Source organism: Halichoeres trimaculatus, unplaced genomic scaffold (assembly GCF_033239565.1).
Source record: "Halichoeres trimaculatus isolate MK-OKI-2021-1 unplaced genomic scaffold, fHalTri1.1 fHalTri1_scaffold_13, whole genome shotgun sequence".
NCBI classification, from domain to species: domain Eukaryota; kingdom Metazoa; phylum Chordata; class Actinopteri; order Labriformes; family Labridae; genus Halichoeres; species Halichoeres trimaculatus.
Genome location: NW_027437191.1, coordinates 27244797 through 27264702, shown reverse-complemented (window position 1 = coordinate 27264702; position 19906 = coordinate 27244797). Strand labels below are relative to the sequence as shown.

General features: G+C 39.4%; 1 protein-coding gene across 2 annotated transcripts in view; it reads left to right on the top strand.

Moving 5' to 3' along the window:
- scara5 (scavenger receptor class A, member 5 (putative)) overlaps positions 1-19906 on the top strand; it is a 104364-nt gene that overhangs the window by 40017 nt on the left and 44441 nt on the right. For both annotated transcript variants that reach the window (XM_074684767.1, XM_074684768.1), the window contains exons 4-8: positions 5197-5396; positions 5684-5862; positions 5944-6070; positions 6874-7042; positions 17397-17477. In XM_074684767.1, the coding sequence (XP_074540868.1) occupies positions 5197-5396; positions 5684-5862; positions 5944-6070; positions 6874-7042; positions 17397-17477 (756 nt within the window). The remainder of the gene's footprint in view (positions 1-5196; positions 5397-5683; positions 5863-5943; positions 6071-6873; positions 7043-17396; positions 17478-19906) is intronic.

The window sequence follows — 19906 nt, the reverse complement described above, 5'->3', positions numbered from 1 at the left end:
AACTCTTAAATTACCCTGACAGGATTATCTGACAGACATGAGGTTTTTACGTGTCCTCATTTGCTCGCAGTAAACTGCATTTCAGCGTTTCATGTACAAAAAAAAAAAAAAGCTGAAGAAGTTTAACAGCTGTTTAATAATAAACGTTGTAATGTTTCGAGTTCATCATGGAGGGTTTTGAAAGATTTCTTAAAATAAGTCCCTCCCTATCCTTCAAGGTTTTCTCCTGCTAGTTTTCATCTTGATTCTTCTGTCTCTTAAGTCTCTCTTGGAGCTTTTTCAAAAGTCATGTAATTGCAGTAAAAAAAATAATTTTAAAGGCATATTTCACTAAGCAAGGGTGCCCCAAAGATAATAAAATGAAGAGATACCAGAATGAATCAAAATTACAAAACATAAATATTTAAACATTAATGGGGGAAAAAAAAACAGGCAATTTTTTTGTTTTTGTGATTTTGTGTATTTCGGATTTGATTTTAAAGAGAAAAAAAACATTATCATGTCAACGTTTTTTTTTTTTTAATCATCAAAATTATGCTATACATGTATTTGTCATAATGTCAAATATTCATTCATTAATTACTTTGGCCAAAAACAACAACAATAATGAAAGTATCACATTCTGTGTAGAAATAGTACAAAAGAAACAACACTACAACCAGATGAAAAAAAAAGTCAAATTCAACATTTTGATAATTTAGCTGTTACAATACAAATAAATCACCCTTGCAAACAAGCTACACCTTGCCGTGTTGGAACTTTGAAAGATGATGGAAGTGAAGGGGTGATCAGCTTTGTGTTACTCTTTTTTGGATACACATTTGTTCCATATGCTATGCAGACTAGAGCTTACATCTGTTATTTTGTGTAAGCAAGGAGAAAAAAAAACTCCCAAGCTGTACCTCTCTACCTATTTATCATCGGTCATCCTCTCTAACATGATTTGCTCTGCTGTAGAAATCGGAAATTGATAAATCAAATGTCAATTTTTTTTTTTTTCCAGATTCAAATTCTTCATTTCGGTCTTTGTTTGTAAACTAGATTGGAAAAAAGCCTTTTTTTTAACTTTTCTCCAGCAGAGGGTGAAATGTTTTGCTCTGACTCAGGTGATGTGCTTTTTTTGGGAAAATATGGCTCCTGAAATAGTCTGTAGACATTATCATCATTTAACTTTTACATATGGTCTGGTGTTAAAAAGCAAACAAAAAATCGCAAATATCCAAGAATCGCAATTTAAATCAAATCGGCACTCCAAAGATTGTAATAGAATAAAACATCAACAATTAAGAAAAGCATATTGTCCTAGCCCTGCTAGCTAGCTGGGTTATTACTAAGTCTTCTTCTACTGTGGCTATTTCTGACCACCACTTCCTCAGATCCAGTTCCAGTTTCAAACATAGCACTATTTCTGTGTTTTGTTTCTTTAGACTTCTGTCCTCTTGTCCACCAAACAAGAGTCAATAATAGAATATGTTGTTTGGCAGTGGCAGAGAAGATTTGGCTATTTCTTTATGGGTGAAACCTACGTACTGAGCTCAGCTGCTCATCTCACAAATACATGTTCCTTAATACATTACAAATGTGGCTCCATTTAAAAGAGAAATTACCAGACTTTCCAGTTATATAAAATAAATTGCCAAGAGGCATTGCTACAACAAAGAAATAATCTACAAAGGACAATTTTAACTACTTTATGTGCTAACTTCATTTTTCTGTTTAGTTACTGCTAATGCATTTTATTGAGGTGTCCCCAGTTCAAAGCAATGTGGATTAATTACTGTTTTGATGTTCCAGCATGTTCAAAAGAAAGTAAAATTACTCAGTTCCTGCTTTTCTCTCACACTTCAGTTTAATTACCTCAGTGCCTCATTATATCTGTAAGCTGCTAAAAATTTTCACACATGATTTATTTGCTTACATATTGTTCCCTCTTGCTCAACCTTGGCGCTGTTTCTCCTTTCCTTCTTTTTAAGGGAAATTACCATTGAGATCTCCCTCCTATCAGGTTCTAGCTGATGTAGAATTTATGTCCGTGTGTGTTCCTGTAAAAAAACACAGCTGCTCACACACCATCATTTAGCAATTAGGCACCCTGTGTAGTGGATAGATTTCAGCTTATTTAGTTTTTCAGGTCATTAGGAATGAAGCTAACAGACGTAATGAGTGGGAATTTAGATGGTTTGTTTGCAGCCGTGTGGCTTTGCAGCACTTTTCTTGCTCTGAGGTCATGCACATGTTTTTTAGCTTTGATGCTAGCTTATGTAGCCACACAGTATCACTACAGTTTTCCTGGATACGTGGTAACAGAATGATGTTTGTAAAATCCTGCTGGAAGGGGCATCACAGTGTCAGAGAGCATGTGTGGAGGGAGATATCTGCTTCCTTATGTTTCCCAAGCCATCTTTTTTGAGTTTTTTGCAGGCGTTGGCCCCTGCTGAGAGTATTCCGTCACAGTGTAACGCTGAAGATCTGGTTTCAAAATATCTCCCAGGCTATCGAGCCGTTACCATGCAACATGCTCCCAACATAACATGAAACTGAGGAGCTTTTTCTCATTAGGTTTGGTGGAGCACAGAGGAAAGGCAAAAGAAGAAGTGGTCTTTATGCCACAGCCAAAAGAAAGACAAGAAAGGTTCATTGGTAATATGTTAAACGTTAGCAAATGTGATGTTACAGCTAAATAAACATGTTGTAATTCAGATCATATTCCCCCAATACTCACCACAAACTTTTAAAGGAAAACACGTTGTCAGTGTTCCTTTTTAAAGCTGTTTGTTTCAGATTTCTAACTTTAAATTGATCATCAGAAAGTCCCTGTGGTTGGTGAATTTTAAAGGTTAAATGAACCTTTCACACATTGGCACAAATAAATGATTTCAGAATGAGAAACAGAACCGAAATCAAACTCTTTGCCATTTCAATTAGAGACCAGAAAGTTGTGATGGGAACAGAGCAACTTGCATCTTTGTAATAAGATGTAGTGTTTGAATATAAAAATGCCAAGTAAAAGTAAATTAAAGAGTAAGTTAAGGTTTAAGTATCACCTTTATATAGTTCAATCCATTGATCACAAGTGAATCCATAGCTGAGTCAGACTCTATGTCCATTTCCTGATTTTTTGTCAAATTATATCACCGTTATTATTTTTCAACAGATATGTCCATCAAACTCTTAAATTTTATGTCATTGGGTTCATTAGAAATGGTTCAATAATACTCAACTCAAATGACTCAAAAGCTAAATGTTTATCTTGCTGAGTCATTTGGCTAATCACTACTCCAAAATCTGATTTATGGTGATTTTATTGAAGTATTTGTCTGTCTGTTTAATGCATTTAGATCACAAGACGTGTGCATTTGATATTAATATAACTATATTAACTCAGATTGCAACGACTGATTTGTGACGTTTCTGATTTAATAATAAATCAAATGTCATCACCATGCTCATGGCACTAGGTCGGTCAAATGAATGTAACTGACTGTATATCACTGAAGACCTGAAGTGCTGCTCATGTGTTGCATCTAAGCTATAATGTTGCCACCCTCTGCTAGCCAGGATTTTAACTATGGATGCACTGATACCAATTGGTGATCTTGGCTACTTGATTTGAAATGTTATCTCTGATCCATCTGATCTTTGTAGTTTAAATAAATATTAACTTTAGTAATTTCATCTACCCATTTTTTGCCCTTTACCCAGAGCATTACCAGTGTTACCCCACAATACAGGCTATTGTTTAGAACTGGTATCAGATCGGTATCAGCTGGTAACCACAGCCCAGGTATTGGTATCGGTACTGGAAGAAGAAAAGTTGGATCGCTGCATCTCTTACTGTAACCCCAGTGTTGCACTTTCCTGATGTTAGCATGCACAGATAACAGACATGATCTTGAAACTTGGCATATCTAGAGAAATTTGGTCAAGATTTCTGTTAAGTTTATTATCTTAATTGATTGTCTGGTGATATTAGTCAGTTTGACCATGACACCAATGTGGCCAACTTAGCAACTTTTTCTGTATATTCAGCAAGTTTTCAGACCCCATAACTCTTAATCAAAAAAGAAGCTAGCAACTGATTTAGCAACTTTCTCTAGAGTTTAAAGACTCTGGCGTGGATAGATCTCACTCTTCTCAATGAGTGACTGCATGCATGCTAATTGCCTATGTATGTGTCTCTTTTGGGTCACTTTTGCTGGTCCCAAGACCGGATAAAGACAGGAGGGTTGTTATTTTGACAGTAATCAAAAACAAGGTTCAACAGAAAGAGGTGCATTTGTAGTTCTGAACATAGTTACGTCCATGACAATTACATGCAAATAGTCGATTATGCAAATTAGGTGATGACTTCTTTCAGCGACCTTAGAACAGCCAACAGCTACTTTTCTTACTGAGGAGTTGTCACTGCCTGACACTGTCCAGCCGTTTGTTTGTACACATTTGTGCCTGTTTAGCTATAATTGTGGGACTACAAGTTTGACTTACATAGTGGGGACACACATAATCCCTTTACTTAATTTCTGTGTAAAGACTTTGATAGACCTGGAACAATGTCCAGAAGTCCAGTCTCACTGGAGAGCATTGTGTGTGTATACATATATACCTGTTAAGCTGTCTTTATCAGGACCTCAGGATACTTTAGGATACATGTAATGGGGACATGCACCAGTTTTTTTTATTTATTTTATAATCTCCAAAGCAACTACGGATGTCAGTCTGATGTTAAAGCTGAGATCTAACAGTGCTACATATATGGAATCCATACCTTCCCATTCGGGAATTTTAACGTCATATCGTTGCATAAAAACACCTAAGATTAATGTTTTCTCTCCAGCATGAGTTGGAAGTACACCATCATACCTCTGCCAACGTCAACATCAGTCAAGATACAGACAGAATTTCCACATTATTTTGTCGGTACAGCTCTGAGAACCTCGCAGAGATCCAACACCGGAACACAGGTTTTGAAGTCATAACAATATTTAGGTTTTATTCTGACCAAACAATACATTCAGGAAGAAAAGAAAACCAGAAGTGATACAAGGGTCTAAATCAACATCTGCTCCATATTAACATCCCAGCTTGGTGATTGATAGTAAACGATACTCGACTTTGGGACTTTAAGGAATCAGTGAAACAACATACAGAACATATTTGTAACCCATCTCATCTCTTTCCTTCTCTCCCCGTCTCCAGTGTCCCGTTCCCAGGTGTCCTCACAGCGCCAGGAGGTGCTGATGGAGAATGTGACCCGGATGTCGGAACGTTCTCGGCAGCCCCAGCAAAACCAGGGTGAGGCCTCCACCCAGGCGGACTTGCTGGAGAACATCTGGAAACTGGAGAACCTCTTCCATAACCATAGTGACTGGCTGCAGAGGCTGGAGATCCTCTTCAAGGTACGACACGACGAGAAAGAGGACAAACCAGAAATGATGGCGGGAGTGTGGAAAACATATTGTATATATTGTCAATAATGGAGAATTTGCTGCTGCTCTCCCTGCCTTGGTTTTTAATGTATGAAAGACAGGAGGTGTGCTCCTCTCAGGCTTTGGCATTCCACATAAGCACATGAAAGGGCAGGGAGCTACTGGAAATTTAATATATTGCAAGCAAATATAAAACTATCTTGTCAAGTGTGAACCTGACTGGAGTCAAACTTGTAGCTCACTTCTCACCCCCACAGACCCTGGAGGTGGATATTAGGAGCATGCAAGCTCACTCACTTCAGTCTGAAGGTTATTTGGTGCAGCTGGATGACAGGTTGTCTACTCTGAGCAGCTCTGCCAGCAGGAACCTGACGGGTCTGAACACAGAGGTGTCCCGAGCCTCCATCTGGCTCCGCGATCAGGACGTCCTGCTCAGGTACAGATCCATCCTCTTTTCATGAGCATGAAAGTTAAATAAATCATCAGATCAAGAGTGTTTGTCTCTGTGCTCTGTCAGGGATACTTCGCGACAGGTGAGCAAGCTGAGAGAGAAATTGGAGGAGGTTAACTGGACGGTGGGAGCTGTCAATCACACCTTCACCAATGACATCAGTATTCACCATGTGAAGATACAAGACCTGCAGGTTTGTCCAAACTTACATGATAATACACACTAAAGGTGTGAGGACTATGCTGTATCTTTAGTATTTCTCCAGGATAAAGACTCTGTTTCCCATGAGCACTTTCACACACTGCTGTGCAGATGTGACTCTTGTGATGTGTATTTTTTATTTTATTTTCATTTTTTTTATTTTACATTTATTTTATTAAATTTTATTTTTATTCATTTATTTATTTATTCATGATTTTATTCCATTTTTTAACTTTTTTCTTATAGTATCATGGGCAGTATTTTAAATCATATATCATTTGTTGTTTTAATTGTTTTTATACCGTACTGTTTCTATTTTTACAGATGTTTTCCTTTCTTTTAATTAGTGGTGGTTCTTAGCCTTTTATTTCTATATTTTTCCTCACATGTCTCTTTGACCTCTCTTTTACTTCTTCCTCTATTTCTTTTCTGGTTGTTTTTCTGATGTAAAGCACTTTGTAACTCTGTTTTGAAAAGTGCTATATAAATAAAGTTTATTATTACTATTATTATTATTATTATTATTATTATTATTATTATTATTTGTGTTTGTCTTGTTATATAGTATTTTTTTGGATTGGTTGGGTTGTCCACAGTTGCTCAGCTTTTGGTGCTGGTAATCTCATTTTCACATTGTAGGTTATGAACAAGCAAAAAGATAAAAGTAAGGCTATTTAAAGATCATGTATAGAGTCCTCACAGAGTCTTTAAATCAACATTCATGGCACATGTACAGACACATTTTGAAGGCATGTCACTGTTTACACTCCCTCTGCATGTCCTGCTGCTTCTCAGATCCAGATCAGCAACATCACAGAAGACACCAGCAGTTTATGGGTGACCCACGTCCACACGGAGGCCGAGCTGAGGAATGAGATGGAGATCCTCAACACCATCACAGAGGACCTCCGCCTGAAAGACTGGGAGCACTCCATGGCTCTGAAGAACCTCACCATTTTTGAAGGTCAGCCCAGTAAAATGGTTGTTCTCTAGACTCACTATTCATGTATTTATCTAGGGTTTGGCTTTGCTCAAATGGAGACTTTGCTTCAGTCTGGTCCAAATGCAGCACTGGAAAGGCACTTGAGAAATCAAAGTGCCCCTCTTGAGGTTAGCTTTGGACCTGCCGTCCAGTTTGTATTAACTTGGTAATTTGCAGGTCCAAAGGCAGTTAGATGAAGATAAAAACAAGCTGATTCAGGCTGAAAAGTTTAAACTTGCACAAGATCTTCTTGTATGTCAGTCAGGCAGCTCAGGTTTTTAACAGAACAATGTTTGTATCTGGCGAGCTTGCAGGTGGATGCTGTTTGGATAGGAAAGCTGAAAGTGTGAGTGCAGATTTGGTGCAGGGCAGCCAGCTAAATCCAATTTGATGGTGAAATCCAGAGTCACATTTGGTCCTACTGTTTTCCCACGAGCACACTTTGACAGAGCCAGCATGAGAACATGTGTTTCCCCTGAGTCTTCACAGCAGGTGGTGACTCTGCTCTGCCGTGTCCCCTCTGCTGTTGTTCTGCATGGTAGCAGGGCCAACCTGTGATGGTATTCCCCCTCTAACCTCAGCCCTGTCTTCTGTTAATCTGACTCATCACATGTGTGTTTGTGCAGGGGATCTAAGAAGGAGGCCTTCTTGTTTGTTTTTTCTCTGTTCTTTTTGTAACTTTTATCTGAATGTCTGTGGTTTTGGTTCCTCTTCCCACGAAGAGCGAGTACTTTCATATCACCCCTTACTTTGCTGTGTTTGGCTTTTATTGAAGTGAAGAAAGTAATTGCTGTTTATCGAGGAGTTAAGGGGGCTTTAAGCTTTTATCTGCTGAGTTTTCATCAAACCACCAAACATTGCATCCAAGTTGGAGTCTTGTGTCCACAGTGTTCCCGTCAAGTTCTGAAACTAAGTCAAGCTGCCATTAACTCGCTCCAAGACAAAACTAAGTCCCCATTACCCGAGGATCTGTACGACCACAAATAGGAATCACTTTAGATAATTTCATCGTTTGAACCCTATTTTCTCTTCTTTCAGGAACCATTAATTTTTTTTGTTAGCAGAAATAGTGGAAGAGTTACACTAATGGATGTACTTGTAGAATGACAACAGCTTGCATCAGTTCCCACACAGTACTGTGATACCCCAGATTTCACTGTTATGCTTGTCTTTTTTTCTGTAACCCCTTAAACCCAAAAGCCACCCGATTGGGAGACTTTGAGGTTGCTCCACGACAAAAAGCATACAACAAAGCACTTATCACATATAATCATATTGCACATCCGATTAAACAGGAAAAACTCAGCTACAAACGCCGCCAAGTCATAGTTCAACCAAACTTTCTGTTTGTTTCAGTAATACTGGAGTCATTACTCTGGGCCAGTGAACTAAATGCCAATACTGACACCTCTGAACAAATTTCACAACCTTTATTATGAAACCAGAATGACTCATGTTGACTTTGTAGATGCAGGCTAAAAGGGTTGAGGCACCGTTGAAATTTCTCATTAGCTCAAATAGTTGAAGAGTTATAGCAATTTAAAAAGCACTTGTCCTAATGAGTTACAAAAAATAAAAATAATAATCATAATGAATAAGGTTGACAGCATCTTTTCTTGAAAACAAGAATATATAACAGGGGTGGCCAACCAGTCATGGACCAAGAGCCACAAAAGTTAACGTGGTACTACAAAGAGCCACATCACACATGGTGTTACAAACATGCGTCCTCTCACACATAAACGAAATGACTTAAATAAATCAATCAATCAATCAATACATTTCTACTTTTCAAGGCGAGAGTTGTGTTTTTAAGTATTTAAATCCTACTTGGAGCCTTGTTGACAAATTTCTGTTTTTACAGCAGAAGAGACAAAGTTCTATCTATCTATCTATCTATCTATCTATCTATCTATCTATCTATCTATCTATCTATCTATCTATCTATCTATCTATCTACCTATCTATCTACCCATCTATCTATCTATCTAGAGCACATGAGGGATTTAGAGGAGCACATGTAGAGAAGAGAAACTGAAACTTAAGTATCAATCTCATCACCCAAGTATTGATCAATACTGATCCCAATGTTGGCATCAATATGTCAATATTTTAGATTGATCAGATATATATCTATTTATATTTTTATGGATGGATCGAAGAGCGACACACCAAAAGGCAAAGTGCACCACCCCTGATATATACATTGATCCTAACCTCTTGTGTACGATATTTGATAGCCCACAACAACTCTCCACTCAGTCATGAGTCAGACTTTGGACTATTGGATTATTCGGGGGATAGTTAGCAGTGACTATTGAATAGCATTTCAATTTGCTTAAAATGCCCATCCCTTATTCAAACATCAGCCTGTCAGCTGGTAACAGCTGGTGTATGACTGCTGTGTCTTGTGGCAAATCCTTCTGTGAAACTGTACCATTGCTTTGCAGCAGTTCTCTCAGAAAGGAAGAACTAAACACTTTAGAAACATGAAATAATAGAAAGAGAAGCAACTGTCAAATGCCTGGGAGCAGAATAATGGCAGGAGATCTTACAGGTCACCGAAGTCCAAAGTGACATTTACAGAACAAAACAGAAGGAGCAAATGAAAAAAAGATATGTGTATTGTAAGAATGAGAAAAACAGGAGAAACATGTTGTGGGAACGTGAGAACTTCAAATTTTGGTCTAATGAACCCCTTTGGGTGGAACTCTGTGTTCAGAAAAGATCATTTACCAAAGCTCGTCTGAGCCAATAGATGTTTTCAAAGTGATTGAATACAAGTGACCCAAGCATGCAAACATGATTTTACACTGTGGGATTACTCTGAGCAATGTTCAGTGTTCTTCCTCCGATCTGCTGCGACGTAATTAGTCTCGACGTGGTACAACTCTCTCTGCCAGCGATCTAAATGACTCCTCTGGCCTGCTCAAATCAGTAATGGTATGCTATGATGTAATGCTGGCAGGGGGATGCAGCTCGAGCTGATTGATGGCAGCTCAGAACGAACGCGACCCCCGATCTGGGGTCTGCTTCACATGTGGGTGGGATGCTGTTTCTGCCGAGCCTGGAAACAATTGTGGGTTAAATTTAGACGCAACATGGAGAATGAAAGCTCAACCACTCAGCTCTTTCATTAGTTCGAGCTGCGCGGCCCATTTGTTTGTTGTTAGCTCACAGTCACCTTCGCCAAGAAAGTTTTACATCTCCATCCATGTTTATCCTCCTTTTCTCTGTTCCTCTCCTCTTATTCTCTCATTCAGGTCAGTGTCTTTAACTCCAGAGTGAGTCACAATGTGATGTTCATGCCACACGTGGTACTGGTTGTATTAAAGATAGAGACACATGAGAGGCTGTTTACAGTTGTGCCTGAAGTCTTTTTGCTTCTTCAGTTGTAGATTATTGTGAGGCCGGATATTACTTACTGTAACATGGGCACTCTAGGAGGAAATGCATCAGATTAACAGATTACCTTATGAAATTGAGTTTATAATCAGTTAGCTTTCTGTCAGAGACTAGACAACTTCATTTTCAAACATTAGTGCTCATATTTTGGGGGTTGATACAGTCTGTTACATAAACTTTGAACTAAAAGTCAAGATTTTCCACCCCTCACCTCCGAAAAAATGCTGCCTGTTCCTCTCTGCCTATTACCACTCAGCACTCAACCAAGAGTGTATCCCGCTCTGCTCCTCACTTACTCTGAAAAATATATATTGATTCCTATTCTGAGCCAGGTTTGGACAGGCTTCAGACCCGTGATGTGAGCAGTAATAGAGTAAAACTGGAGCGGGACAGTATCCTGCTCCATTTTGAAAAATCCTGCTCTGCGCTCTTTTCAAAATTTCCCCTCTCTGCTTGTGCTTCGCTCACATACTCTGATCCAACCTCTGACTTTTAGAAATGACACCAACTTTGAAAGCTGTAGTTTGATTAGAGTCCACTTGAATCTGGCTCCAAAGGTGCTGGAAACCATACAAAAAACAGTTATGTTTACAACCTGGAACAACAACACACACTATGGGGTGTGAGTCTTTTTAAAGATGCTATGAGGAAGATCCCCTTTGATTGCACTCCCTCACCACCTTGTGGCTTGGACTCTCCGCACACTGTAGTAAATTACTTTTAGCGAGGAGTATGTTTGTTTTGAAATTAAATGGAGATCAAATGTAAACAATATTTCTTTGTTCAAGACAACTTTTTACTGGATACAATGCACCGAGGTAAGGGACTTATCAGTACAGTTACGTAGTGCTACGGTTTGAAATGTGACATCAAGCAAACCCTGTAGCAGCCTGTGGCTAAATGTAGTGCTATCGGCAGCCCGGTGCTCAGATGTGTCTGTAGGCCAATGTGACAACATGTAAACACTGTCAGTTTGTAAGTACTTAAGTAGCTGTTTATATTTAGCACAGCCCGGTGCTCTGAGACATGTCTGTAATATAATGTTAGTAAATCCTGGTTAGCTATGTCCTGACAGTCATCCACCAAGCACAGCTAACGTAACCTCAATCTAATTTTATTGATAGACTCTTAAGCTAATTAGCCTTTAGCTCGGGCTGTTTCACTCTCCCATTTAGCTTTCTTCTGCTCTTCGGTCCTTTTTCTGTCTGACAGTTAGGCTCCAGTGTCCACCACTAAACTTTGTTAGCCAGCGTGGTGTTGTCATAGATACCTAGACGTGCTGTAAATCAATACGGTCCTGGAAGCTAAGAAGTAGCAATTTAAAACAACCATTAACCAGCAATATTGGTGCTCATAATCTAATTTTAAAGTGTGGATTATGATCAGGTAGATATCTCCTCACAGCCTGTTTGACTCACAAGTTTAGAATATATCGAGATAAGAAAAAGGTTTAGTTCAGCATTTCTAATAGGGCTACTGGTGACGATAGGCTTCAAAACTCTGCATTAGAAACAGATGGGTGACATCACTGGCGCTACATCTACTCATTATACAGTTCATACTCTGATCCCATGATAAACCATGTCAAGTATGTTGGGCTCAGTTTTGACTGTTTTCTTGACCGTTTTTCCCCTTCAGACTAGTCAGTTTGTCAGAGTTATACTTTAACAACAAACTATTACAAGATATCCTGGAAAGATCAAATCCACTTCAACCAAACACAGAAATACTTTATTCTAAAAGTGTCCAAATAGAAAATAGAGATATTTGGTTTAACATTCAGCTCCAAATCCTCCATCAAGACAAATCCTTTTTCAGCACCAGCCTGTCCCTTCAGAAAAAGGTCGCCCTGAGTATTTCAGCATCTCTTGAAACTCTTTACTCCATCTGGTCCTGGTTAACATGCCTGTATCCTCAAATAACATGCAGCCTGATAACTCCTTTCGTCATCCATCACAGTGGTGAATTTCACAACACACTTCTTATCTTGCATTTAACTTACATGTTCTCACTCAGTGTAGGAGATTTTCTGCCTTTAACCCCGTTAAAAAAAGGAGATAACCCCAAATCACTGCCCCGTTGCTCCACCCTGCAGGAGACAGGCTCTGGATGCTGGATGGAGACGTCTGAGCTCCACACTTGTGTTATACGCTTGGACTCGGTGCTGTCAGATGCTTCCAGGCTGATGCTGGACGGAGAGTTTGGCTTGTTTTTGTTGAACCAACATCAGCTAAAAGAACAAAACGACTAAGAAAGCCAAGAAAGTGAGCCAAGATATTCATAATTTAAAGCTTTGATTAAATAAACAATTTACAGGGATACAGTTTTATCAAGACCACCGAAGCGTTTCTTCCCCAGCTGATGCACGCAGACACACAGATGTACTTGTGAAGACTTGCAGGTTTAGTTTCCAAAACTGTAATCTGTGATGATTAATTGTGTTGAAAGGTCTAAATAATTAGCATTAAAGAGCTGCGTTTTCTGTGCCCACTTACTAAACAACACATGAACAGAACAAATGTAAGCTGGACTTTGTTGACATTCACTGGAGTTGGCTCAAACCAAGAAAAATAAAAGCCCAATAACAAGAGAGGCAAACACCCTGGCCAAAGTGAAACACTCTTAAAGAAAGAGTTCTGATTATTACTGCAGTGTTTGTTGTTTATCTTATATTGCTTGCCGCCAGTCATCCACATGTTATTGGGACTCAGCCAAAACCTTGTTCAGAGCTGATGTTAGAAACTCCAAACTCAGGTCAGATCAGGTCTCCGAGTTTTTGAAGCCAGCTTGGTTTATACGCTGCCAGCAGAAACCTCAATCTGTAAATAAGCTTTTAATCATTTACATTTAGCTGATTTTATCCTTAAGCTAATGTTGACTTAAAGCTCCTGTGAGGATTTTTCCTCTGGTAATGAACCAGATGGAAATAACTACTTTACATTACATGATGTCAACAAACGCATAACAAGCCATACATGAGGAGACTCATACGCCCATACAGGCCCCGTTTACTCGGCAATGTTTCACCCCAAAACGCAAAAAAAAAGCAATGAAAGAAATCTATGTTGACAGGGAAATGCTGAGGGACTGAAAACACCGCATTTAGCATGCCAGGCCTGTTGGTGGCACTGTATCTGTCTTGTCAAGAAGCGACTTTGGGTAGCTCTCCACCGAAGTAGAGTTGGGCCGATCATTTGGTGTATATTGACTGCTAATTACAGAAGTGGTGCAACAGATTTTGTTGAAAGACAGTCAGCAGATTCAACGGTACAAGCATAGTGCGGTAGTCCATGATGATTGTAACAAAAGTACGTTTCAAAAAGATTCCTCTCTAGAGGCTGTCTTCCAAAATTTCAGTTTCAAGTCAGCTAAAATGCTGTTTCCATGTAGCAAGAGGCTGAAATCCCAAAATAATTTTGTGTTCTCTCTAAACTTCCTGTACGGAGCTTTGAGTTTCTGAGTGCCCCCCTGTGGATAAAGCATTAGTCAATATTATTTCTGATCCACAGTGGTGGCCAAAATTTGCTTGAAGCTCTTAGGAAATATTTTGACACAATGCCAGAAACATACAGGCTGCTGTAACTGCTGCAAAAGGTGAAAAAATATATATATTAAAGTTAAAAGTAGATTAAAAAAAAATGAAGGCCTCACTTCATCCTGTAATTCTTGTTCCCAAAGTTAGCATCTGCATGTTTTGAGAACATGCTTTGGAGCCAAAAGAAAAAAAAAGTCTGTACTTTCATATCTGTCAGTTGTGATAATTTGGCCACCACTGTGTATGAGGAGGTACTGCTTATTAGCAACACTTGACCTGTTTGATTCTAACAGTCAAAGAAATCACTAGCTGAGAATATTTGCCCTGGAGAATGGAGAAGTAGGCTGTGCTGGTAGAAAGCTAAACTTGGGGTGTCTAAAACCTGAGCTTTGAGCATACATACTAACAATACACAAATAATCAATCTCTTTGCAGATGATCTCCTGCAATTATTAACGGAAGGCTGGTTTAAAACCATTGCAAAACTCCTCACAGTAGCTTTAATGCCTGAAGCGTCAGGCTGATATCAAAGTGATTAATTCTTCAAACAGCTTATTTTTACTTTTTCTTCCTTCTCCCTTCTCTTAGAGTGAAGGGCATCTTTGTCTGTCAAAAGCCACAAGAAATGGATAAGAGATAGAAATAAGAGAAACTTTTTTTTTGTCCACAGAGGATGACAAAATTGGGGAGAAAGAAGGGTTAAAGCCACAGGTGATGCAACAGACTTTTAACAAGGTTATTTATTTGTAAGTCCTCAATGCTTCACAAAATTTTCCAAGGTAAAAAACAGAACAACATGCGTACATTGACACTGCTTAACTCTCCATAGTTCTTGAAGCTAGCAGCTATCATGATGTAACCAGCTATGCTAAGAAAAAAAATCAGGGCACAGCAAAAGTGTATGTATTCATAATTGTGTCTGAATGACTTGTAGTAATACTATAATTACTTAGTTTTCTTACTGATTGGCCTCTACAAAATGCTTGATTCTAATTGGTCGAAACCCATTCTGACAGTCTAGTAACCAGGGACAAATAATCACACTTTTTCATACATCGCAAATAAATCTGCAGAAGAAAGTCACAACACTTTTGTTCTTTATCAACTTCCTGTTAATAATCTGACAAAAGCATTACTTCCTGATAATGTGTGAAAGTTGTTGCTAAACGTCTTATGGATCTGAAGTTGATCAGAGTTTTCAAGCTGTTGGTCTTCACAGGGATAGAAACGTACACACACACATGCTCTTGAACAGGTTTCTTAACACTGGGCCTCCCGTGTTGATGTGACCTTTAAACGGTCACATGACCTGCCATTTCCAGTTAAGTGTGTGCGGTTCTGCACCGGTGGATCTGTATCTCAAAGCTGGTCAGCATCAGAAACATGTAAATGGAGAACATAAGAGCTGTGACAGATCAGATCCTCCGGACATGTGCTGGACAAAAACAAGCTCTGAGTTTCTGAGCATTCCCACAAGCTGTGTTGTGGTCCATCTCGTTAAACATGTGGTTCCCATTGTGGCCAGAGCTCTCTCTCTCTTACACACACACACACACACACACACATGCATGCACATACACTCTCCCTCTGTCACTGTTTGGATTTTTTTGCGAACTCTCTCCAAGTTCAACAAACGATTTGGACTGAATCTTAACACCAGTTGTACGACCCAGTTTGGCCTTCATTTTGGCTGCCATGCCTCATGCCTCGTTGTGTGTGAGTATGTGTGTGTGAGAGAGAGCTGTAATAAATGACAGATATGACCAGAAATCTTGACACTGATAAAAATCATAATCTTCAGGACTTAAAGACTCCCATGTTGCTCTCCAAAACAAATCTCAGTCCCATGCGTACACTTTTCAACCGATAATCTACGCCGTTCTTTCCTGCCTGAGTTTTGGCAGGAAATGATCGACACAGTCCAACATGCTGCTGTGATGGAGTCACACTGGACTCTAGCTAATGAGTGCATGGAGCCCGGTCTGAAGAGTTAGTCATAAGAGCGTTTTGGGAGAGTCCAAGTCTGTTTTATAACCGCGGGGCAAAGGGGTTGTTTGTGTTCTATAATTCCTTGATGCGTTTTGGCTCAACATGAATCATTCAAATTCAGGTGTTTTCCCTTTTGACCTTGAAAATCCTTTTGTGTTGGCATCTTAATGCAGTTTGTTGCATTAGCCAATTACCTGGCAGCAACTTATGTAAATATGGTAAAGACAAGCTGCTGAACCGAGCGTCAGAATGGAAAAGAAACGGGTAGGTCTGAGTATTTCAGGAACTGAAACCATCTGTTGATTGGAAGTTCTCTTAATGCCAGAGGTCAGAGGAGAATGGGCAAACTGGTAAGAAATGATAGAAAGACAACAGTGACTCAAAGAACCACTCATTACAACCAAGCTTAAAGCAGACAGGCTACAGCAGCAAACCCTCGTGTCAGCTAAGAACCGGAAACTGAGGCTAGAGTTAAAATGGGCTCACCAAAACTGGACCATAGACGATTGAAAGACTTTGCCTAGTCTGATGAGTCTGGATTTCTGCTCCACATTCAGATGGATTTGGAGCAGAGGGTTGCTGCTGTGTTATGGTGTGGGGGAGATTACTTGGCACACTTTGGGTCCTTTTGTCCTGACCAATCATCGACTAAACCTGAGTATTGTTGCTGACCATGCCCATCCCTTTATGAACACAGTGTACCCATCTTCTGATGGTTAATTCCAGCAGGATAATGCTCTATGTCATAAATCATCTCAACCTTATCTTGAACATGACAATGAGTTCACTACTCAAATGTCACCAGTCACCAGATCTCAATCCAATAGAGCACCTTTGGGATGTGGTGGAACGGGAGATTCTCATCATTGATGTTCGCTAGACAAATTTGTAGCAGGACAGTTTGTTCATGGTGCCTCAGTGTTCACATATTGTTTCTTACAGCACATCTATCATTTTTATTCCAAAAACCCCTTGTTGCAACATTTTCCATGACACCATTCTTAACAGCCCTCCTTCCTCAGACATGTTGTGAATTATTACTGTAAAATAAATTGATTAGAAACATTTATTTATCAGAGCCTGTAAAACTGCACAATGCCACAACTTCAGCTCCACTCATTAAACCCTGGTCTGCTTTTTGCTTGGCAGTATGACATGCTGCATTAACTAAAGCTGCGTTTAATAGTCGATCAGTCGGGCCAACGGAAGGTTTGCAGTTTCATAGCATGATCACAAAATATCCTGTATCTTTTCTTTTATGTAATCAAAAGTAGATTTCTACTGAGTTTTTTCTGTGATCCTCAGTTGTGTTGGGAACATGCAGGAGTAGCATCATAAAACTGACTGAGAAGAAAGTGCTTTGAATTTTAAGTTGACTGTTGGGAACTGTCTGTTTGTTTTTTGCAGGTCCTCCAGGGCCAAAGGGAGAGAAAGGTGATACTGGACAACTGGGGCCTCCTGGTGCTCCAGGGTTTCCGGGCCTGAGAGGTGAGCAGATCCAGACTACCATTTGTTTGTCATTCTACAGCAGAAAATTTAAGCATCACACAGATAACAGAAAAGGTTTGAGATTATGAGCAAAAACAACATCATTTACAACCTGTATGATTATAAAGATGTGCATGCATTTCAGCTCCATTTATCCAGTCAAGTTATCATTCTTTACTTTGAATGAAAACTTAAAGCAGTATAAAAATGTCTGGTTGTTGTGTGGTCAGTTGTTACAAACAATACTCTACAGTGGACTTAAGTTGTACTGACTTCTGACAGAATCACAACTCTGTCAGATCAACAGGTGTTATGGAGTTAAGAGTAACTGTGCTAACTGATGACCTTAAGCCAAAGGCACCAAATCGGACCATGAGCTTAGTCAGCATGAGATTGGACTATGAAAATGCATGTAAACAGCTTAGTCAGACCAATATCAGACAAAGCACAGCACAATTGACACTCTTAGATAATGCGATTGCTAGTTGCTGGTTGGATTTAACAGGACTCGGCAGGTCTCTGTACGCCTCAGCATTCAGCCGTAAGAGGAAGTAGATGACCCGGATAAATGGGGTCACTGCACTCATACAGTCTATGGCTCCAACATAACAAACTAACACCATGGCACATCCTTAAATAAAAACATAAAGAGCTACAGCTGCATCCATCTCGGCCATTGTTGCTTCCTCTTTGAGTAAACTGAAACTAGTTCTACATGCCCGCAACTTTGCTTATCAATAAAGGACACAGCACTGCCTATTGGAGTGGAGTGAGATGTTCCTGACCAGAGGTCTGATTCCCTTTTCTGCTTGTATGTGCAGACAAGACTAGACCCCCCGCTGTTGCTTTATGATTGCGCTGTGACCTTGGTCGAACTGCTGCATGCATGTAACTGTACTGAGTGATTGTTGACCGACAGTTACTAGATTACAGGGTCACAATTTAAGCTGGAACACCAGAAGTGTGATTTCTGTGTCCAACCTCAGTCAACCAGGTTTGACTGTCAATAAGTCATATAAATGCTGATATATCCAGTTTGTCTTTATGTAGTTAATGAAAAAGTCAGTTTCAGGCAGAGGTTATGACCTAATACGACACTAAAGATTCAATATGGAGAACAAATAATAAGAGGAAGTTTGAATTACAATTCCCAGAAACACATTTTATATCCACAGTAAAACCAGGGTATATTATTAAATTGCTAACTATGATGATAAATACATCTAAAATAAAATAAAAAACATTATTATGTTGATGCATTTGGTGCAGTGTTTCCAAATTTAGTCTCCTGACCCAGGTCTCATACTCAGCAGTCAGTGTGCTCATCCTTGGCTTTGTAGAGTAGTTTATTGACACAAGTTTGTCTTGATGTGTCAAAGTTTGAACCTTTACATGGGTAATGTAATCAGAAATATCTAATGACTTGTGTGTTGAACCCCTCTCTTGTGTACATGCTGGTTTTCACGTCTGTCCACTTGCTGATGTCTTCCATCCACTCACTTGTTTCCATGAAGCTGGGAGTCATTTACTGTTCTTCAAAGTGAGTTTTTTAGGTATGAGCTGAAGTGCTAAAACACTTGGAGACGGATCAATTCAGCACAGAAAAAGAAGAAACAATAAACTTAACTTGATCCATCCAGGAAGGGGAGGAAAATCTCAGCTGTTTTTTGGCCGAGTGAAACTTATTGGACACTTTGCTGGTTGACGAGCATCACCACAGTGATGACATGACAATACAGGAGGTCACTGCTCCCTGCCAAAAAAAATCAGGCATGTAATCATCCGTGAAACCACAACTTGACATACTTACAGTCAGATTCTTCATTGGATTAAACGCCTAAGATGAAATGTGTTAAAGGAGCCAGATGGCAGTTTCCACTTCTTTACAGTCTCAGTGCTAACTTAAGCTAACCGTACTCTGGCTCCAGCTTTGTATTTGACTGACAGAAGAGGGTGTCCTTTTTTCTCATCTTGCTCTTACATAGGAGTTGAATAAGTGTCCGGCCAAACTGTTGAGCAATTTCTTTACAGAAATAAAAGTGGAAATAAGGTCAAAGGATCTCAAAGTGAGACATGGATTGTGTAGATCAGTTATGGCCAACCAGTCAGAGACCAAGAGACACTTATCTATCTATCTATCTATATATCTATCTAGATAGATAGATAGATAGATAGATAGATAGATAGATAGATAGATAGATAGATAGATAGATAGATAGATAGATAGATAGATATGGGCACATGATCGACTGAGTGGAGCACATGTAGAGAACAGAAACTGAAACTTAAGTATCAATCTCATCACCCAAATATTGATCAATGATCCCAACCTTAGCGTCCATTCATCAATATTTAAGATTGATTGGCACACCTCTACTCATAACATGCCCCAGGTTGGCCACCCGTGGTGTAGATGCTGCAGGAAGTGG